General features: G+C 51.9%; 1 protein-coding gene across 4 annotated transcripts in view; it reads right to left on the bottom strand.

Moving 5' to 3' along the window:
* SULF2 (sulfatase 2) overlaps positions 1-23,103 on the bottom strand; it is a 112,996-nt gene that overhangs the window by 37,285 nt on the left and 52,608 nt on the right. For all 4 annotated transcript variants that reach the window (XM_004746246.3, XM_045082130.1, XM_045082129.1 and 1 more), the window contains exon 4: positions 907-1,058. In XM_004746246.3, the coding sequence (XP_004746303.2) occupies positions 907-1,058 (152 nt within the window). The remainder of the gene's footprint in view (positions 1-906; positions 1,059-23,103) is intronic.

Below are 23,103 nucleotides of genomic sequence, written 5' to 3'. Positions count from 1 at the left end.
TGCAAAGCCGTGTGTTCACCACAGCCTCGTTCGTAACAGGCCCACCCTGTCCATCAGGAGCTGCGCTGACTCACACCTGCCACCCGCACAACATCGCTACGTGCGTGGCAACGAGGGGACGCACCGCTGATGGTGTGCAGGTGCGGGAGGACTGTCACAGGTGTCCCACCGCAAAGAGCCGATACCACGTGATTCCATGGATATGAGGTTCTAGAACAGGCAAATCCAGGCCATGGTGATGGAAGATGGAACAGAGGTTACCTTGGGGGCGGGACTTTTGACTGGGAAGGTGTAAGGGAGCCTCTGGGGGCCGGAAATGCTTTATATCTTGACCCGGATGGTGCACCCAGGCGTGAGCAGTCCCTGAGCTGTCCACATCCTCTGTCTCACATGAGACAAATCAGTAGGACTTGAAAAACTATGACATGGAGAACAAACAAAGACACTGAGGTACAACCACACAGCGGAATGTTACACGATGACAGCGAAGGTTCTACACCACCAGGCACAGCAGGGATGGGTCTCAACGTGGGGGGAAGCCACAGGAGCCGGACCCAGTGTGCTGCTGCCTGTCGGAGCCGAGGCTGTCCCCGTGGGAGGAGTTATGGGCGGGGACTTCTGGAGCTGGCGGTGACAGTCGGCTTCTTGTCCTCCCTGTGCGCTGCTGACGTGTGCCTATCAGGCTGGACTGTCTGTACACACACTTTCCGTAGGAACACCCTGCTTGGTCATCCTGTGACCAATTCTCTCCGACACAGACTATTATTTGAGAGATGCACATAGGGAGAAACAGCGGCTGCTCGAGGTCCCTCACGGAAGTAAAGGTCACCAGCCCCCGAAGCCAGGCAGTTAAGCTCCCGTGTCACGCTCCTGACTGTCCCCCAGCCAGGGACAGGCAGGACTTACCTTGGAGTAGTCAAAGCCATGCTTCTCCTTCACCCCGTTCCGGCAGAGCGTGTAGTTATAAAAACGGGAGTTTTTAAGAAGGCCGACCCACTCCTTCCAGCCCGGTGGCACGTAGGAGCCGTTGTACTCATTAAGATACTTCCCGAAGAAAGCTGGAGGGGGAGAAGGATCAGGAGGCCACGTGAGAAAGCAGAGAGCGAACGTCTCCTCCGTCCCCGACCGCTGTGTCCCCAGGGTACGAAAACAGTGCTACCCTCTGAGCCTCCTTCTCAAATGCTTTTAGAGGTATAAGATAAAATATATAGGATGATAGAGAAAATAAGTTATTCTGAAATACAGTTATCTAACTGTTAAGAGAATCTGCCGTATAGTAACGCCCTTTCAAAAAAGATGTTAGCTTGCAAAGAGTAGTAATTTCAAAGTAGCGATAACTGAAAAGAATTTATTTTGTGATCTCTGCCACCCCCGCTGTGGAATATTATCATATCATTGATTGCTCCGGATGACAAAATTGCAGACTCCTGTGCTATGTGGTTCATGTCCTACCTTCCTAATGGAAGCCAACGCTAAGCGACGGTGTAGGTTCCTAAAAATAAGGATGCGATTCTTTCCCACTCAAGCTGACGGGCTCCCTGAAGTCCGTTTACGGCACGGTGAGCAGAATGGCTAGTATAGACCATGAACTCCTGTTGCTGGGGCTTGGAGCAACTGGCCCCCGATACACCTGCCAGGGGATGTGCAGACTGGACCATCTCCAGGGAGGCCCTGACCGGCAGACTCCGCTAACCTTGAACTCACTCCTACCTTCTGACCCAGTGATTCGAATCCTGGGCATTGACTCAGCCGGAAGGCATTCCTTCATTCCCGAAGTCGTGTGCAGCACTGGTCATGAGAGCCAGTAACCAGAAACAAGGCAGACGCCCATCAGCAAAAGCATGGTTGAAGACCCCGCTGGCTAGGTGCAGAGGGGAATGAATACCGCTCCAGAAGGAGACAGGACCAACCGCTGCCACGCCCGGAAGCAGAGGCTAATTGCGTTAAGAGAAATAAACCAGAGATAAAAGAATGCTGTACGATCTCATTCATAGGATGTTCCTAGAGAGCCAAAACCCGATCTATAGTGTTGAAGAACAAAGTAGGGGTTCTCGCTGGGCATGGGGGTGCTGCTTGGGGGACAGGCTCATTCTGTCTCCTGCCGAAACCCCACTGGGCTGGACATCCGTGCGTTTCCACATTCGCCTTTCACACCAGCGACAGGGCATACGTAAGGAAAATCACCCGGGTTCCCCTCGAAGGGGATGTACCCCCAAACTCTGCAGGCCCTGAGGAGGTAACACACTAGATCTTCTTTATGGTACTTTCTTGTTCTTTTTGCTTCTCAATGAGCAAGGATGATTTTTAATAATTATAACCTATAAAGCTATTTTGAAGAAATGGAAAAATCTGTGAGAGTTTTTCCAGAGACAGAGGCCCTGCGCCAGCGCTCTCCTTTGGATGAGGATGCTGGGGCTCGGAGACGTGCGGGAGACGGTGCTGAGAGCTCGAGAATGGGAGAGTTCCAGACTGCTGAAGGAGCGAAAGAGACGGTGCCAGCAGAGCGCTCAGCGCCGCGCCTGGCAAACTGGGAGTGTTCAGTGGGCGCCAGTTCAGAGCCCAAGATGTGAAGAGACAGACAGGGGAGGTGAACATCCGTAGAGGGAGGAGTGGACTGGGGCTGGGCTCTGATGCCAGCAGAGGATGAGACGGTTCCCTCTACCTGGAACCTTCGAGAAAGCATAGAGAGCTGCCTTGGGGTCTGGGCGGAGAGGGTGGGGATGGAGTGGGAGCCCTCCATGGGGGTTTTCCTGGAGGCCCGGCAGGTACCTGGCACCGCCTGGGAGTGGGAAGCCCCTTTAGGACCCAAGCAGCCACGTCCGAATCTCCATAGCACAGGGCAGAGGGCAGCACAGGCATCCAATTCTCCCCTGGCACGCAGGGCCAGGAGGGAAGTTGGAAGCGGAGGAAACACCTCCTGGAAGGATCTAGGTGCCAGAGGAGGTGAAAATAGGAAGGGAGAGTCCTGAGCAGCTTCAGTTAAGGCCCAGGGTGGGGCATCCCTTTGTGTGGGAGAGCAAAGCCAGGCCAGAGAGGACCCTGGCATTCTGAGGGTGAGGGGCAGGGAAACTGGCCGCCCGGCTGAGTCTCGGGGAACGTCCACTATCCAGGCGGCGGGTGCCTGGCTGGGTGTCGGGGCGTGAGGACTGAGATGAAGCTGGAGAAAGGGGCAGCAGCATCCCAGCACAGGGCCGGCGGAAGGCCTGGCTCCCCTCTCGGGAACACTGCGGATTCAAACTGCTGCGCTCATCCTCTGAAAGTAGTGGGGCTCAGCCGGGAGCGGTTTCGCCCCTTAGGGGACACATGGCAATGTCTGCAGACATTTCTGGTTTTGACAGGTTGGGGTGGGACATGCTGCAGGCGTCCAGGGGGTAGGAGGGCCAGGGATGCCGCTCAACACGCCACAGTGGTCAGGATGGCCCACCGCAGAGCATCACCATCCCGTGTAGAAGATCAACAGTCTGCCGGTGAGAAACCCTGCCACCTGTACGCCCCTCTCTTCCGCAGAAGAACCATGTAGGGAGGGCTAGAGAAGCCCCTAGAGATCAAGTCCAGTCCAGGAAATAAGACTTACTAAGCCTCAATGACCTTACTCCTCACATTTGATGTGTCTTTCTGTATGTAAGGAGCTCCACTCTGGTAACACTTCTGGTCTCCCTCCTCTCTCCTGTTCCTCCTCCTTGGGGAAGAATGACAAACAGCAGGGGTCAGCAAACATTTCCTGTGAAGGCCCAGATAGTAAATGTTGGAGGCTTTGTGGGCCAGATGGTTTCTAGTGCAACTATTCAATAGTTGTAGAAAACAGTCACAGACAATACATAAACAAGTGGGCGTGGCTCTGTGCCAATAAAACTTTATTTACAAAAACAGATGGAGGGCCTGATGAGTAAAACGACTGGTGGTGGTGGTGGTGAGGATATTAAGGAAATAATAAATCAGTGTGCCCATCCATGGTAAAAATCAGGATGGCAGCAGGAGGAAACTGCTTAATTTGGGGGTAATACTGCCTGGGCATGTATCATTCATATATCAACAACTATTAAACCCCAATGGTATGCCAGGAGCAGTCCCAGGCAATAGCAACAGTGAATGAGGCCACCAGGGTCCCTGCTCTCCTGGGGTGGAGATCCAAGTGGGGGACTGTGACAAAAAAGGGTGGTGCTGTTGGTAAAAACAGCGTTGAAAGAAAAAAAGGATGCTGTTGCAAGCAAGGGGCCAGTGCTGGGCCCCTGGAGGCACTGCTGGGTTGAGTGGTCACGGAAGGCTGCTGAGGAGTGATGAGAATGAGTCAGGGGAACAGGAGTACAAGGGAAACTGCTCCAGACAGAGGGGATGTCAAGTGCAAAGGTCCTGAGGCAGGAACAAGCTTGGGGGCATTTGAGGATCACAGGGAGGCCAGTGAGGGAGAGAGAAGATGATGTTATAGGGTAGAGGGATGAGATCATGAGAAGAAACAACAGGGGGCATGGCAGGGAAATGTAAAAGAATCCTCAAGTCCCCTGAAATATTATGCATCAGAGTTTGTATTTTCCTGGAATTGGGACACATTCTGAAAGGAACCCAAGACCACAAGTAATTTCAGAAACATGAATGAAAGAAAGCCCAGGAGAAAAGGCACTCTGAATGTCCTACTGGGAAAACTGGATTCTCTCCCGGGTCTCTCAAATCTGGCTGGTGAGTCTATAGTTTGTCACCAAAGATCTGGACCACGGTCTTCCCGAAGAATGTGCAACTCAGAATGCTACAGAGTTTCAGTCTTGGCTGCAGCTGGTGGGATAATTCTTTTTTGGGGGGGTGACAAGTGGGGCACCTCGGGAAGCCCACCCCTGCCCATTATCACCCAATGCCACGGGCATCAAAGTGTCTGTGGCGATTTCCTCTGCTGGAGTCCCCCCTTTCACATTTCTCTCCTCTCTCCAACCCCCAACCCTTAAAAAAAAATCCCTAAAGAGTTGATTATTCAGGCTCCACAAGACCCCAGAACACAGGGCTTCAGTCAAAGGCTTTTAGTGCCAAATTAGATTTTGCTCTCATTTGATTAGATTTCCCCAAGCAGTTTTTAAAATGGTTATTTCGGCACCAGTTGAGGTGGGAGGCAGCAAATTAGCGTGGGCCCCGGGGGCTCTAGGGCTGGGAGATACAGCCAGGAGAATGAGCTGGAATTAAAATCAAGATTAAAAATACAGCCATGTCGTGGCTGGAGCCCGGAGTCACTGAGCTTCCGTGTCTGGGACGCCGCAAAAGTGAGAGCAGCAACCCGAGGGCTGGTGCGGGGGAGGAACAACTTGGCAGGCAGATTAAGAGGAATTAAATGCCAGGCCAGGAAAGGCCACTGATAATGTGCTGGCTGGTGCTGCCCCTAGGGAGCAGGCTGGCATCAACTAAAAGGACGGAGTATTCACTGCCGCCCGTGTGCCAGGCACAGGGTGGAGATTTCCACCTGGCAGTGGAGACTTGTGTTTCGCCTGCTCGGTCCCGAATGTGGTCCAGTGGGTGCCACCACTTCCTGACTTAAGTACACATGCGCTGACCTTCAGACCTGGGGATGCACGCATAATCTCAGCTGGACCAATCAGACCACTACATTCCCCTGGCTCTGTTGGGCCAATGAGAGTGAGCCCTGGGATTTTTAGGGAGGTACTGGAAAAGAGAAGTTCTTCCAATGGGCTCAAAGCTGAAGGGATAGAAACTGGAAGCTGCTGGCAGCCATCTTGTCACCAAGAGGGGACAGTCTATATGAACGTGAAGTAGCATGGAAGAGAGCAGCAGTGAAGGGGGTGGGGAGGGAGGAAGGAGAGAGAGATGACTAGAGAAAGACACTACTTTGAGTCCCTGGGTCTACTCTTACCTGAAGCCAACCTTCATGCTAGCATTTTCTGTACTATTAGTGATTCCTAATCCGGGGACATGGGGGCACCGGGGACATTTTTGGTTGTCACAGCTGAGTGGGGAGGTACTAATGGCATCTAGTGGATAGACGCCAGGAATACTGGTAAACATGCTATAGTGCACAGGACAGCCCCCCCAGGACAAAGAATTATCTGTCTCCAAATGTCAGCAGTGCCAAGTTGAGAAAGCCTGGGTTACGTCAACCAATAAATCCCATCACGCCACTTTCGGTTGTTGTTATTTGCTTAATTCGGTCTGAGTTGAGCTCTTTCACTTGCCATGAAAAGGCCCAAGGAAAAGAAGATGAGATGCTTAGTGGAGAGTGGGGTTTGGCAAACCAAATCCGGGCTGCCACCTGCGTTTGTGACAACTTTCACTGGGACGAAGCCACACCCATTCATTTACATATTGTTATGAAATATGTAAATTACACAGTGCAGGGTGGAGAGACTGCAACAGAGACCATGTGGCTATACATCCAAAATATTACTATCTGGCCCGTTGCAGGAAGACTTTTCCAACTCTCGGAGTTATGAACAAAATTCCTTGTGTGGGGTGAGGGATCCCGCAAGGATTTGAAGCAGGGCTGGGTTGAACCCACAGGAAGTGGTGCTGGTTATGCAGAAGTGGACTCTGAAATGGGTCACGGCAGCGAGGGGGGTCTACAGTGCAAAGGAATGACCCGATGCTGGCACAGCACGGACAAGAATAGAGCAGTCGATCACAGGCCATCTTTGCTTTGCAGGGTCCTCATATGCACAATTGTTGGTTTCCACGGTTGAACTGAATGCTTCCGGCTTAGCTCACCTGGTATGTGGCCTGTAATTTTGCACTGAGCACAGACCGTGCTACTGGCTCTCCAGTAAAGCAACCACTGTGTGAATAACAGATGCACATCAGGACCAGTGGCCCAGCACGTGGCTGCTGGCACAGCCTATGGGAAACCTGTCCCCGTGCATCCATGACTCAGTTAATGCACAGACACCAAAGCGGGTGGCTGGGCTGTCTCCTTGTCTCCTGATGATTACTCTCCGAGACATGTTACGAAAGTGGACTGGGGAAGGGGAAAACTGGCCAAGAGATATTAAAGTGCAACCAAGAAACGAAAAGCTAGCTGGCATGGAAAGGCGAGGGACAGGTAGAAGGATTTGGAGAAGAGACGCACAGTGCGGGAAGCTCTCGATTTGCAGCGCAACGGCTCAGATGTGGATATAAATGAGGAAACGTGATGATGACAGAAAGGATCAACATGTGACAAAGCAGGTGACGCTGGCAAAACCACTCCACATTAAAGGGGCTCCAGGAGCTAGGTTGCCACGCTGAACACTGTGTGTCCTTGGGCAGTGAGTTGAATCTCCTGATGCCTCCGTTTCTCTGCTTACAACATGGGGATGATGACAGTGTCTACCTCGTGGGCTGCTGTAAGAACAGATAGACATACACGGGCACACCCTATCTTATCGCCCTGTCACTTTCCTGAGCTTCACAGACACGGTGTGGCTTACGAACTGAAGGTTTATGGGACCCAGTGCCCAGCAAGCCTCCTGGCGCTCTTTTTCCAACAGCATTTGCTCCCTCTGTGTCACCGTTTGCCGTATTTGCCATATTGCATCTCTGTGCCACATTCTTGCCATATTTCAAACTTTTTCATTATTATTATATTTGTTACGATGATCTGTGATTACAACGCACTGGAGGCTCAGATGATGGTTGGCCATAAAATAAAATAGCATTTTTAAACAATTAAGTATTTTATTTTAATTTAATTTAATTTTTAAAAGATTTTATTTATTTATCAGAGAGAGAGAGAGGGGGAGAGAGCGAGCACAGGCAGACAGAATGGCAGGCAGAGGCAGAGGGAGAAGCAGACTCCCCGCCGAGCAAGGAGCCTGATGTGGGACTCGATCCCAGGACGCTGGGATCATGACCTGAGCCGAAGGCAGCTGCTTAACCAACTGAGCCACCCAGGCGTCCCGCAATTAAGTATTTTAAAATTAAGGTATGTGCATTTTTTTTAAAAGACATAATGCTATCTCACACTTAATGGACCACAGTATTATGTAAACATAACTTTTATATGCACTGGGAAAGCAAAAAAAAAAAAATTCATTTGACGTGCTTTATTGTGATATTTGCTTTGCTGTGGCGGCCTGGAATGGAACCTACGACATCTTTGGGATGTGCCTGTTCTTAGACCTGGCCCAGCAATGATGCCCGCTAAGTGTTGGTTCATTATGACCAATGGGTCCCCCTTCCTAGCCACTTCTTGCTCTGCTCATACCTTATTTAATAAAGTACCCACAGAGACGGATGTCAATCCACCTCCTCCCACCTCCTACTCTGGGGGGCTGTTAACACCCAAGGCCTTTTGAAACCTTCCCTCCTGGTCCTGCTGGCAGGCAGCCCTTTGCAGAAAGCTCCGTGCGCCTGTCCCCCTCCTGGCTGCTTCCTCCATTTGTCTAAGTTAAGCGCTGCTGGGGAGCCATTCGGAGTCTGATGGGAGAAGCAGGCCCTTCTGTTATCTCTCCGAGCCCTGAATCTAACTGAAATTGCCTTATACTAATCGCATTTGTGGTCTCTGAAAGCTGGGTCTTGCAGTGACTGGTGACTCAGATTAGCCGGCGGTAAACCTGGCAGAGGAGGGCAGATGGAGGCATCATCTTGGGTCCCCGGGAGATGGAGGGTTTGCGCAACTGGAAACAAACTGGAATCCTGGGGCCATGTCTCCATGCTGGAGAGCAGATCTGACTGGGATGGGTGACCGTGTTGTCCTGAACATCGGGGCAGCCATGAGTTACTTCTCTGGGTGACACCGGAGGCGATGTGGGAAAACAGTGAAGAGTGTGTCTCTGCAGCTAGACTCTCCTGGTGCGTCACATCCTGGTCACGGAATGGAGAGTGACTTCACCCCCCTGTGCCTTGGTGGGCAGCCGTGGGAGTAAGCCACTGCTTGCTGTCACGTGGAGGGAAGGAACTGGCATGGGTAAGGAGCGTGAAACTGGACCTGGCACGTCCTAAGTGCCTAGCAAGTGGCACCCGGTGGGGTGCACAGCACCCAGGGCCAGTGGGCAGCCTTCTCCCTCCCATCAAGGGCCATCTGGATGGAACTACCAGTAGGGCTGTTTTAAGGACACTGGCATCTCTCAACACGCATTAACCCCCTCCCCCATCTCCACCCACATCCTGCATTAGCGATAATGGATAAATAACTAAGAGCCAACATATCCCGGGGTTGACTAGTTGAATCAGGCTACATTTTGGTATTTATGTTCAAAAAGAAATAGTTCACTAAATATTTATTCACTTTGATTTGGCAGTTTCCTCCATATTTTGGAACCAATATAGCCACTCATGCACGAACACACACACACACACTTTCCTGCAGGTAACCCCTGGGAAGCCACAACCACTCACCCCCATTCTTTCCAAATACAAAGGTCCCAACTGTCAATCAAGGTGCCCTAAGGGGTGGGTGTATGGCTGAGCTTGGCCAATCAGACTCTACTCTGGGACTTTGAATCCGAGCTAGGAGACTCAGAGGCAGAAAAATGGTTGGGGTTTTGTAAGACTCCCCTGAGGAGACAGCTGCTCAGAAGCTGGAAACTGGGGGCGCCTCAGTGGCTCAGTCAATCAAGCATCCAGCTCTTGGTTTCGGCTCAGGTCACGAGCTCATGGGTCATGAGACTGACCCTGCGTCGGGCTCTGCACTCTCAGGGAATCTGCTTGAAGATTCTCTCCCTCTGCTCCTCCCCTCACGCATGCTCATTCTCTCTCTCTCTAAAATAAATAAATCTTCAAGAAAATTGTGAAAAAAAATGCTGTATCCTGAATCCTCAGACCCATTTGGATTTGGGAATCCAAATGAAAGAGGCAAGACCATCAGGGTGTTTAAAGTCCCCAAAGTCACAGGAATGTGTCTTGCTTCTTCATCCTCATTTCCTTGCTCGCAGTGGAAATGACCTTCCCCCGTTCTGGCTGACCCCCCTTTAGCCTTCCCATAGCCTAGTTATCCCCAAATGGCCAGGAGGATCTGAACCCAGGATCATTCTTGCCATCCCCCTTTGGTGACCTGTCCACCTGTCCTGCTACCTCAGCTCACCGCCCCCCCCCCCACTCTCTCCTAGCCATTCCAGGCCTCTTGTTCCTTAAAACACACCACAGTCACTGCTACCTCAGGGCATTTGCACCTGTTCTCTCTACCTCACACATGGGCCCTCTCCCCTCTCACACAGACTGGCACTGGCTCCTTCTTACTGTGATGTCTCAGGTCAGATGGTGCCTCCTCCTCGGAGCTGTCCGTGATTGCCCTATTTCAGGGTCCTTGGCCCTCTGCACCGGGCTGTCTCTCTTCTCTGTGGCCCCAGCACCCTCTGAAATCATCTGCAGAAGTGTTTGCTTTCTTGTTTGTCATCATCTCCTCACGCAGGGACCTCTTCTGGGTGCTGTGGTGCCTGCCCAGGACCTGGTCTGAGGCGGGCACAGTCATAGCTCTGACAGGGTGACCGGGTTGATGGTTTTGGGTGAGACACACAGGCCGCACAGGGCAAAGCTGCCCCTCACCAGCGTTTTAAGCCTCCCCCACCCTTAGGAGGGTAAGAGAACTGGAGAGGCAGCAACTAAATGTTTTATTAAGAGGGATTTCTAGGAGCGCCTGAGCAGCTCAGTCGTTAAGCAGCTGCCTTCAGCTCCAGTCATGATCCCGGGGTCTTGGAGTTGAGCCCCACACTGGGCTCCCTGCTTGCTGGGAAGCCTGCTTCTCCCTCTCCTACTCCCCCTGCTTGTGTTCCCTTTCTTACTGTCTGTCTCTCTGTCAAAAAATTAAATCTTTTTTTTTTTTTAAAGAGGGATTTCTATTACAGCTTCTGCAGATGAGAATGCTGGGTGTTGGGAAGGGGGTCAGTGCAGGTGGCCGAGGTCACCCCAGAGCCCGTGAAGTGTATGCCCCACACGTATCAGGCCAATGGGGGTGAGTGATCTCCAGGGAACATTGGGGGCCATGCCTGGAGGCATTTCTGGTTGTCCCAACTAGTGAAGAGAGTGCTGCTGGCCTCTCGGGGATGGAGATTGGGGATGTGCTAGCCACCCTACAGGGCACAGGGCAGCTTCCATGACAGAGGAGGGTTCAACTTCACAGCGGCAGTAGTGCCTGGGCTGGGAATCCCAGCAACGCAGAGGGGGTGCAGTGTGGCTCTGAAGGCTTGGTTTCCGGACTCAGAGGGCCAGGCTTGGAGCCTTGTCTCCTCGGGTGAGTGAGTGCCCCTCCCTAAGCCTCGGTGATTCCATCTATAAAATGGGAACAGCAACACATGAGATCATGTCTGGCCCAGAGTAAGCACTCCCAAAAAAGGAGCGGTGGGAGTTCTCAAAATATAACTCGCTTCCTTTTTCGGGGTGGGGGTGTATGTGAAAACGCAGGTCTCCAGAGAAATGAAAACGGGCTCCAGAAACCAGCTGTGACACCGTCTTGGCAAATCACAAGGCTCCTCTGAGACTCCGGTGATGAGCCTGGGGAAGGATACCGATCCGGCAGAGGGATCAGCTGGGCGCGACACACGTCTGTGAGCAATGACAGCCTGAGTGCCAAGCCGAGCCAATGACAATAAACAACGCTTCCCAGAGCGACTCGGAAAGGTCAGTGAAAAATGAAACAGAACCTTCTGGAAAGTCCATCTTTTCCTGGAAGAAACCACTCCATTTCACATGCCAGGAGTTCGGGAAAACAAAAAAGGGTCTTCGCTCTTCGTGACACCTTCTAAATTCCCGTTGTCTGTGGGCCTCTTTCCAGCATTTTGTCATTTTTAGGTATTGTTTGCACGGGCACAGACTTCCTGTTTTCCCTCAGGTCAGTTCGTTTGGTGCCAAGCAGGCGTCTCGAGCTGGACTCTCGCTCGGTCCCCTAAACCGGCTTCTCTCCCATCACTCTGGTCCATCCTGGTTGCTCAGGCCACACACCTGGGAGCGCCTTCAGCTCCTCTGTCCCCACTCACACCCACCGACCGTTTGTCATGGTGACTCTGTCTTCAGAAGGGACTCAGGACTGAGTGCTTCCCACGTGTCCCTGTGGCTGGCTGGGTCCCAGCCACAACCTCCTCTCACCTGGGCCTTTTTGGAGCCTCCTCCCTGGTCTTTCCCTACAGCAGCCAGAAGCAATCTACTCCATCACAGATCTGAGGAAGTCCACAGTTCTGCTCAAAACCCTTCGATGGTTCCGCATCACACTCCGAGTCAGATGCAGAGTCCTCGGCATGGCCGAGCCCCTCCCTGACCTCAACTCTGTCACTTTGTCTTGGTCCGTTCTGTTCCAGTAGCCTCCTCCCGTCTTCCCAGACCTGAAGCTCATCTCTGCCTCAGGGCCTTTGCTCTTGCTGTTTCCTCTGAAGGAAGGTCTTCCTCAGGTCCCTGCATGGCTCACTTCCTCACCTTTTCCAGGCATTTGCTACTACCTTACGGGGTTATACCCCTAACCAGCCTGTTACAATGAGCTCTCCCTACCCCGGCGCTCCCTCTTCTCATTTTGTTTCTCCACCGTATTTCTCACCATCTAATGCATTCATCTTTTGGGTTTTATCATCTGCCTACCGCACGCGAACGTCAGCTCCTCGAGGTCAGAGCTTTCTGTGTTCCTTGTTTCTGCCCGTGTCCCTATATTTAGAACAGAGGTTGGGAAGCAGTAAGGCCTCAACAGACACTTGGGGTGTGGATGAGCAAAGGGCTGACCCACTGAACACCCAGGTCCTGGGGGGTCTGGGGGGAATCAGGTCCCACTGAGAGAAGAGCACATTCCTTTTGCCCATGACACGGGGTACCTCAGCTTTGAGTGAAGCAGGGAGAATCGTTACATTTTTGTCTTTCTGTTTGATTTCATGGCATCTGTTTGACTGAATCAGGATCTACTTAATCCCCATGGGGAGTGACTTCACCGCGGGGGGCTCTGCAAAACTGAAGAGGGGCCCAAGGCCAGTGTCGCCAAAACGTTCTGCTACCAAAGTCCCTTTAGAGTCTTAAAAATTCTTTTTTTTTTTTTTTAAAGATTTTATTTATTTATTTGACAGACAGAGATTACAAGTAGTCAGAGAGGCAGGCAGTGGCAGGGTGGGGGGAGTATGTCCCCCGCTGAGCAGGGATGCGGGGCTCGATCCCAGGACCCTGAGATCACGACCTGAGCTGAAGGCAGAAGCTTAACCCACTGAGCTACCCAGGCGCTCCAAGACTCTTAACAATTCTTAAGGACCCCAGATAGATTTGTTTATGTCGGTTTTATCTAGTGATAGCTACCATGTCAGAAAAGAAAATGGAGAAATTTAAACACATGAATTCATTTAAAAATAGTAACAATAAACCTACTTGCTAGGGTGTATTTTTAAAAAATGATAGATTTTCCTCAAGCAGAATAAAATCAGTTGAGAAGAGCTGTACTGTCCCCCATGTTTGCAATCTCGCTAATGTCCAGCTGAATAGAAGGCGGCTAGATTCACGACTCCACTCCTGTGTTCAGCCTGGTGAGATACGTTGTTCTGGTTATGTTTCAAGAAAAATCCAGCCTTCTGTAGATACGCAAACAGAGAGGCAAGGAGTATTTAAAAGAGTATTTAACATAAAATTTTGAGATAACTGGGGGTGCATGATACACCCTCAGAAAACACTCCACCCTTGATGCAAATAAAGGCAAAGGGTAAATTCTGTCTCAGTATTAGCGTGAGAAGAGTGCTGGGCCCAGGGCTCCCGGGGCCGGCTTTGAGAACCGCTAGGGGAATGATGTTTCCCAACAGCCCAAAGAGACAGACACGCCTTTTCCCCCCATTTTACAGTTGGAGGAACTGAGGCATAGAGAAGTGAAGTCCCTCTGTGCCCAGCGTCCCACAGTGGCTGGTAAGTGGCAGAGCTGAGACTTGAACTTGGGGGACCATCTCCGCTCGCTTCCCTGCTCTGCCTCCCGGCAGGATGGCACCCCCCGTCCCTGCAGATGGGAGCGCCATCCGCTGTGGTGGGGAGGGTGGGGACACTCGTGAGGGAGAAAGGAAACAGCAAGTGGGTTGCTCAATAGCTAGCGGCAGGGGCAAAGACAGATGGACCCTGTGATCCCACGGGCCCTCCTTCTCCATGGGGTCCGACTACCCTCCAGCGTACCTCCTGCTGGAGTTCCAGGAGGAACAGAGATCCCACACCGAGGTCATTCCGCACGCTCCATCCTCCAAGGTTTATCTGGAAGGCCATCCCAGAGCCTGAGCCCCTCGCCTTTCTAGAGAGCCAGGGCGGGAGCAAGGCAGGAGCCAGACAGCACCTTGGTCACTCCTTCCAGATGTGCAGGTGGGGTTTAAGGGATGTTTTCGTCTTGGGAGGCCGTCGGGTGTGAGGTCGAGCGCGGGCTCTGGGGCTGACAGCGCAGGTTTGAATCCAGCTGTTCCCACCTACTGGCTCAGTTTTCCCAACTGTAAAATGGGGATAACGTACGTCTGCCTGACAAAGGTGTTGGGAGAGTTCGATGAGGAAACACAGGGCAAGTGCCCCCAATATGCTGGTCGCTGTTTGTGTTATAACATTATTAATCAAGATGTCACGTATTCATTCATTCAGGCATGTGTGCATTCACTCACTCAGTAAATAGTTAGAAGACTACTGCTTAGGTGCCAGGCCCGGTCCTAGGGACATCACCGAACAAAATAGAATAAATTAACAAACAATGAAAACTGCACCCTTGTTGAATTACGTGCCAGGACTGAGGACAGCCTGAAGCGGGGAACACAGGACCCCTGGAGGCTGTCCCCGTAATTCAGGAGAGAGGCTGGAATGGTTCTAAGCAGGGGGGGGCAGAAGGGCCGGGGTTGGTTTCAGGCTATTTTTGGAGTTGGAAGCGCCATGGTTTGCGGATGGATTAGACGCGGTGCGGGGAAGAACTGACAGGACTCAAGGATGATTCCGAGGTTTCTGTCCTGAGCGACAAGGACACCCTCCCATCATCAAGGGGGCACCGTGGGAGGGGCAGGTTCTGTGGTGCGATGACAAAGAGCACGAGGTCACACACGTTAACCTTGAGGTTCCTGTTAGCTGGGTAGTTAAGGTGGAAGCAGAGTGGGCAGCCTGGAGATAGGCGTTCGGGGTCAAGGGCGAGGTGCGGGCCGGCGGGGGGGGGGGCGGGGGAGGGGAATGTGGGAGTCATCAGCATTTCGATGGCATTTAGATCTGTGGAACTGGATGAGATCACCAAGGGAACGGGTTCTCAGTCTGTGGGTCCTGAACGGAGATGGGAAAGCTCCATCTTTATTGATTTTCATGACCCCCTAACTAGTATCTCCTTCCGTCAGGGAAGAAGGCAACAACACCTCTGCCTCTGTCGCCAACAGAAGTCACGGATGTTTCCACATCATGTGTCCGTTAACCAGACATCTCGAGGTAGCACTGAAGCCAGCACCACCACGGAATCACGCGTGTTCTCAGACCCGTCCGTTAGCCCCTACATAACCACGACATCATGTTCTTTAACGTGTGAAGAAGCACACACAGCACAGTTTATAAAGTATTTTGGTATCACTGGCTTCTTTTGCAATCCTGTGTGTTTCCTTCTTTGCACTTATTTTGAACCCACTCTGAAAAGGATGCGCACAGATGCCAAGGGGGACACGTGGCTCTCCAAGGGGTAAAATCCCCCAGGGAGGGAATGGGTATTGCTAGAGAAGAAGGCCCTGGACCCCCGAGGAAGGGGTCAGGGAGATGGGACACCAGCCCAGCAGGTGGAAAGGCACTGCGGGTGGGGGAAGAGGAGGACCAAGCAGGGCGGCGGGTAAAGGAAGCATTTCCAAGAGTCTGGTGGGATCAGCTCAGCTCCGGCTGCTGAGGACGATGGTGGGTCTTTCCCCAGGATGAGCCAGCTTACTGACCGCAATCCCCTCCCGGCATGATAGCTTCCAAAGTGCCGCTCAGCTTCTGCCCGGCCCAACACTTTGAGCACTAAAGCTGGGAGCATATTCAACTGTACTCAGCTGGGTTATTTCCCAGTCACGCGTCTGCGTAAGAAGGGGCCCATGTGGTGTGACTCCATGCCTGCGACCTTCCCTCTGCTCCGGGGCACAGCAGTTTCCTTCCTCCCGCGTACACAACTTACAACCAGGCGCACAAACTCCAAGGAGATCCAGGCGCTCTTTTCAAGGAATGGAACGGTCCAAGGCTAAAAGAAGGAGAGGTGTGCGGGGCGGGGAGTGGCAATTCTAGCCATGCCTGGGAAGTCTCACAGAATCTGCTGTGTCGCCCCAGTGCCCGGGCACTGCTGCTCCCCAGAGGCAGGGTTTCTAGCCAGGTCCAAGGCTAGCAGAACGGAGGTGACCTTCTCAGCCTCCCTCACTGCCAGAAGTGGCCATGACCGACTTTTGGAGATGTGGGTGGCTGTGGTGGGAGTTCTGGTAATGGGCCTACAGAAAGCGGATGCGCCTCCCCTGTATCTTCAACTTCCCGCTGGCTGGCTCTGCACATGCTGAGCCATTCTGGACAAGGGCAGTAGCCCAGGATGGCACAGTAATGCCACAGAAGGAGCCTGGACATCAACACCAGGCGTGCCAGGTCAGCCCTGGGCCGTTAGTGCCCAAACTGTCAAATGAGAGAAAAATAAGCACCTTTCATCTCTAAACCACTGTTCTTTGGGGACAGAAGTGCCCTTCACTGTACCTATATTCTAGCAAACACTGGGGGCTGGGGTGGGGGAGCTGTGACACATATCCAGATGGTGGCTGCCATCTAGTAGGAGACAGCAAATTTTTCTGTCAAGGGTCAGACTATAAGTCGCTTCCCTTTGAGCCACATGGTCTCTATTGCAATTATTCAGCTCCACCACAATAGAACATAAGCAGCTGCAGGAAATACATGAATGAAAATGTGGCGTTATTTATTTTATAAATAAAACTTTATTTATAAAAACAGATAACAAATGTCTGTAGGCTGCAGTCTCCTGACCCCTACTGTCTAGAAATGTTTCTAATATTTGGCAAGATCAGTTTTTGTCTTGTTTTTTTTTTTTTTTTTTTTGAGAGAGAGTGTCCACGAGCACACGAATGTGTGGTGGAGGGGCAGAGAGTGAGGGAGGGAGAAGAGCCCAACTCCGTGCTCGATCTCATGACCCTGAGATCATTACCTGAGATGAAATCAAGAGTCAGAGGCTTAACTGATTGAGCCACCCAGGCGACACCCACCTCCCCCTTTTTTTAAAACAAAGTTTGGAAACTGAACTTTTTGGTGATGTTTCCAGATTTTAAAAAACACCTTATAAGTCAAGCAGAACACATGTGGGGTTGAAGTGTGAACTTGGGCTGCTGGCTGCTAGTTTTCAAGACCCACATGAGGTCCCAAAGGGTGCAGAACAGAAGCTGAGTTGGTCCCGGCCAAGGTACAATCTCACCCCCGCTGCCTACAGGAGGGCCCTGGGTTGTGAGACCTTCACCATCCATCCTTTGGCTTTTGGGGCTCTTGATCCGGGCAGGGGAAAACAATCCCGCTAATTTTCTGGGGGTGGAGCTGAGGTCTCTTGAGGTACAAGTGATAAATGAGAAGGAAATGCTTTTGCAAACTCCAGAACACTATAAATATTAGATGCAAAATGCCACAGGACTGAAGTCTTTGTATTTTTGGCAGACAAACTGGCTGAGGAAGCAGGGCCGGGAAGAAAGGCATTAAATAAACCCCGAGCCCCAAAGCTCTTAGGGCTGGGGCATTTCTAATATTCTGTAACTGGATCCTTTTAACTTTGGGCTGCTTGCAAGGTTACCACATGAGTCTCTTTCTTCTGCTTTTGAAAAGACACCAAACGCAAATGGCTGCACAGAGGGACAAATCGATGCCGTGAAAGTTCTGGATGCGGAGATGGGATCTTGCTGAACGGAGAACTGTGGGAAAGCAGATGAGGAAGGTGGGGGGCATAATGACACACGAAGGAGGCATCTCGTGCTGGAAGCAGAGAAAGCTGGGAGAAAGGCCCTCCTCCCACTTGCCCCCGGAGGGGGGGGGGGAAGCTGGATTTGGGTTTCTATAGCAGACATCTGTTTTATTTTTCTGCCCAGCATCCACGCTCCTGTTTTTGGTAACTGCCTTCTGAAGTACCTATTCAAGTGAGACTGTTTCTGGCTCCCAGCTCCTGGGCTAGGCACGTGATCTGGGGTTGGCCAATCACGGTGTCCTCCTTCCCCTGGCCACTAAGGTTGGCCAATCAGGGTGTTGCCCCTCCCCCGGCCTCTGTGATTGGGTAAGACAGGGGCATATGACCCTCACTGAGCCAATGAAAGCCTCCCCTGACACTTTTGCTGGAGCACAGGGAAGAGGCTCTCTCTTTCCACCAGGGTCACTACACTGGTGGGGGGGGGGGGACCTGGGAGGGCCATCTTGACATCACAAGGCAGAACCTTCCTGAGAATAAAGCTAACCCAAATGAGAGAAAATCCAAGAAGCAGAATGACGGGTTGTGGTGACAGTGTGTGACTACTGGGACTCAGCTAAATTTGCCTGAACTAATTGCAATTATATTTCTCAGTGCTGGAAAAGGGAGACAGTAATCCAAATTTCACCTTGTTCTCATTTTCTGCTTACTTCAAGCCTAAGGCCAAAGAGTCCTCTGTTCATTCAGATCTTTTTCGGGCACCCAATACCTGCCTGGCACTGTTCTTAGACAGGAGGACACAACAGTGATCACAATAGGTAAGAAATAAATTCAAAACACCTGAGACAATTTCAAGGGGATGATAAATCCTACCAAAGGACATAGAGCAGGGTATTGTGGTAGAGAGTGACAGCGTTGGTTGGGGAGGCTAATTCATGCAGGGAGGTCAGGGAAGCAGTGGGGATGTTAGAGACAGATGGTGAATGATAACAAAAAACAAGCTATGTGAATAGCGCTCTAAGCAGATGCAACCACAAGTGCAAAGGTCCTGGGGCAAGTGTGAGCTTGGGATATTTGAAGAACAGCAAAGAGGCCAGGCAGTCTGAGTGCTGTTAGAAAGGAAGAGAGGTAGGAAAAGGGCACAGAGAGGGGAGCTGAGCAAAGCCTTGGCAGTTTTAGCAAGAAGCTGAGCTTATAGGGCATCAGGCAGCTGATAGAGGGTCTCGTGCCGGGAGTGACATGATTAGAATGGCATTTTTCAAAGCTTCCTCTTGGTGCCCAGTGGAGGAGAGGAATGGCTAACCACGGGGAGAAGCAAAGATGAGCAAATAACCAGAGTGAAGGCCTAGGACTGCTCTTACCTGTTTGTGGCAAGCTCACTGCCCTCGAGGAAGGCTGAGCGGTCGGAGGTATGGAGGGCGGGCTGCTTGGGCCTCAAATTACATGCTGCCCTTGGTCCCCGACTCCTTGGGAGGGTCATGCATCTCCAGTAAATGAAGCTGGGGCCCATCCATGTCCGAAAACTTGACTCGCTGGGCATGGCAGGCTCTCCCAGCGCTAGTGACAAGTTTTATCACCTGCTGAGTCAACATCAGCAAGGGCGGTATTTGAGAATCTTTCTGTCTCCTTTTAAGCATGGTTTTGTTCAGAAGGATGGAATGGGTGGGAGGGCTGGGGAGAGTGAAGAGAAAACCCACAACAGACTCTTGGAACAAGGCCTGGGGAGACGGTCGTCACTGGATATTTAATTATCACCTTGGAGGAAGGCGACACTAAGCTGATCCTTTGAAGGGCAACTCTCATTTCCATGTCCATTTCTGTGACAAATATTTTGTAAAGCTCCTTTATTTTCCTAAAAGAAAACTGCGAGTAACGAAAACTACCTAGGCACATTTTTTCCTCCAAGAAATCAATACAATGCCCTAATTACAGCCTACAAGAAGAAGAAAAGGAAGGCAATTTATAACAAAGAAAAATTTCCGTATGAACTTCCAAGCCCATCCATTAAGGAGACACGATGGAGTAGTCAGGTGGCACCTAGACACGGCTGGGGGGGCCGGCGGTGCTCGCAAGCCAAGAGCTTCTAGTGGCCCTGCCCTCAGCTCGGAGACTTTCAGGAATGTGGGATAACTCCTGGCAAAACTTGGCACTCAAGTATGATATTCCTTCCACTTAATGATCACTTACAGTCCTGGAAAGTTCAGAGGGTCCTAACACCGTGCAGAATGCCCGTGGTGGTTATGCTTAAAATGGACTTAGGGTCAAGGCTCAGATCACAATACATGTCAAAGAATCCATTCAAATAATGATCTGGTGGAAGACTCGGAAGCTGCGTGGAACAAAAGAACTGGGGAGCCGCTGCGCACAACAGGCCACAGAAGGTCTGTGGTTCCTTACCCTCAGACGCCAGCCGCATCCCCAACCTGGACAACCACCAGGAACACTTCCATAGATTTTGGCCCCTAGGGGGCAGTATGTTCCCTTGGGAACCACGGGTTAGAAAAAAGTTTGCTGCCCAGTGGTCTGTGGGCTGAATCCATCCCACAGGTGTGTTTGCTTTGGGTTGGCCTGGTGTTTTTATTTACTTTTTTAAAAGCAGAGCAAACAGGCCGCATTCGAAATCTGGACAATCTGACATGGAAGTCTGGGTGTCACACTTCCGACAGATGAGGAGATCTGGCACCTCTGGGCCCATCTATCATCCAATGGGCACCTCGGCCTGGGCTGTAGGGTGCTGCCCCCTTCCCCGCCTGGCCCCTCTGGGCGCTGGGGTTTGGTTTCTCTGGGGAGGAAGGGGCTCACGCAGGCACAGCAGACAGTGGACCCCTAGGTGGCCTTGGGCGGGCTGATACAGAGGGGCACCCGGTTTCCCTTTCTTTGCTGAGAGCCCTCTCCCTATGATGGCACAGATGCCATTCTGCTGGAAGTGACCTGCTGGCCACAGGTGGGGGTGTGTGGGGTGTGTGTGTGTGTGTGTGTGTGCATGCACATACGCGTGCGTGCCAGGTGCTCAGAGGAGGACCTGGCTGTGGACAGGTGGGACCTACAGGCCCCAGGCTGGAGCCCCCCCCCCCCCCCCCGTAGCTGCCCTGTACTCCTGAAGCCCTGACCCGTGGTCTAGCCTCAAGAAGGCCTGGAGAGGCAAAGGAACCAGTTCACGGAGCTTGGGCCTGAGCGGAAAGAGGGGAGGCGCCCACCTCACATTAAGGATTGAGGAACAGGAACCATGGAAAGTGCCTGGCACGATACAGGCTCCATAGGAACAACTTGTAATTCTAAAATAATTGTTGGCATTCTTTTCATCTTCTGAAAGCTCTGTGTGCCCCCTCCAAAATTTTGCTTCAATTATGCTCTCCGCCAAGGCTGACCGAGAGGACTTTTTGTGACAATAGAAAACATTCTACATGTGAACCATATGCTCCGGCACGCACTTGTGCCTAGTGAGCACTCGAAGCGTGCTTAAGGTGACTAAAAAACCGAACTTTTAATTTGACTAATTTTTAATTAAAGTTAGATAGTTCCCAGTGGCCAGAAGCTACCATGTTGGGCCCAGCAGCTCCAGTGTAGACCCTTCTAGAATGTTCAAGGGAGTTGCAGCTCATGCCAGGGAGAGACTGTGAAAGGTCACATTTAGCCTGAAAACTCCCTTCAAACCCTTGGGGGTTCACAGGCAGGCTTTACGCATCCGCGCGACACAGCTTCCTGCTTCTCACTTGCATTTGACTTCCACCATTATTTTAATGCCCACTGAAGTGAGACGCTCCCTGAGTAAAATAAAAGTTAGAGACCCTGTGAACGGAACCAAAGCAAGTTCCCCACAGGCTGGGCAGCCACTCTTAGGACCACAGTGGATGGCGAAGGGAGAGGCAGCGGGTTTTTCTGAGAGACCCTGAGTATCTGCAGGTTCTTCTCGTTTAACACAAGATTCTGCAGCTTTTAATGGAGGTTAATGTGTCACTGAGGGGATTAAATTGGGTGGTCCGCATGAAAGAACCCCGCTGAGGTGGGTTGAATTTCCTCTCCCAAAATATACGTTCAAGTTCTAATTCCAGGTCATGTAAACGTGACTTTATTTGGAAATAGGGTCTTTCTAGATGTCGTCAAGTTAAGAAGAGGTCATACTGGATTAGGGCAGGGCCTCATGCGGTGGCTGGTGTCCTTAGAAGAAGAGGGGAATTTGGACACGGACACCCACAGGAGAAGGCCATGTGCAGAGAGAGAGAGAGCGACCCTTGGAGAGGTGGAACTGGGAGCAGTGCAGCCGCAAGGCAAGGAACACCAGAGGTTTCCAGCAGCCCCCAGAAGCTGGAGGACACAAGGACTGCAGGGGATTATAGTTGTGCTGTTTGAAGCTACCCAGTGTGGGGTCTTTGTTCCAGCGGCTACAGGAGACCCACACACCTGCTACCAGCTACTGGGCTGGGACAGAAAGACTGGGCTCAAGTGTCACCTGGGAGCAAAGAGGAATGTCCACCCGTTAGCCCGACACCCAGCTTCTGAAAAGTTGGGAAGTGCGACCACAAGCTTCCTGTCTTTCCAAGTGGTCCCCTTCATTTCCAGCCCCAGGGAGCCCCTCGCCCTGATGTGTGGGCACTGGTCACATGACCCTCAAGGGTGGAGTCATAGCCAAGGCACTGGGTAACTTACTCACCTATGTTGTAACTCCCCTATACACAGACTGGAAACTGAGGCACAGATGGGGAAACTGAGGCCAGAGGGGGCCAGGTCTCAGCTCATGATTACAGAGTCAGAAGCAGAACCAAGTTCTCTAGACGCCTGCACCAAGGTTTTACTTGTTTTGAAATGTCAAGATCTTGGAGAAGGGGAGTGCCCATGAAATCAGAATTGAAAGAAATTCAGCTTGAAGATGAACCCACATGGACGTGACCCACGTGTCCCCCTGGGCCAGCCTGGGCCCTGGAGGGCTGCCTGACTCCTGTCAGCATTCTCAGGGTGGGTCTACTTTGCAGGGCGGGTGAAAATGCTCTGTGGTCACACCCCCAGGCCGGAGAGAGGGGGCAGCTGGCCCAGGGAAGAACGGAGCTGTGTGTGCATGCGTGTGTGTGCTCATCTGAAGGGAGAGGAAGGGAGCGGGGGGCACAAACAGGAGAGAGGCCAAGCACAGAAAAGGCTGCCATTGTGAAGGCAGGACAGCTGCACCCGGGGCCCCCCGAGGAGGCGCCCACAGGAAGAATCCAAGTCCTTTCTTCTGTGTGTGTGCAGAAGGGCCTAGAAGAAAGGAAGAGGGGCTGAGAGTGGGGGTGGGGAGGAGAGAGGGGTATAGAAAAATGGGGGGGGGATGGCGGGGGAGCGGGCTCTGGATGGGACACGCAGACTCCTCTGTTCATCCTGCCGTGACT

Source organism: Mustela putorius, unplaced genomic scaffold (genome assembly GCF_011764305.1).
Source record: "Mustela putorius furo isolate JIRA1106 unplaced genomic scaffold, ASM1176430v1.1 tig00000592_pilon_pilon_pilon, whole genome shotgun sequence".
In the NCBI taxonomy this organism is placed as follows: Eukaryota; Metazoa; Chordata; class Mammalia; order Carnivora; family Mustelidae; genus Mustela; species Mustela putorius.
The sequence above is the reverse complement of the archived record's forward strand: the minus strand, read 5'-3'. Positions and strand labels throughout refer to the sequence as shown.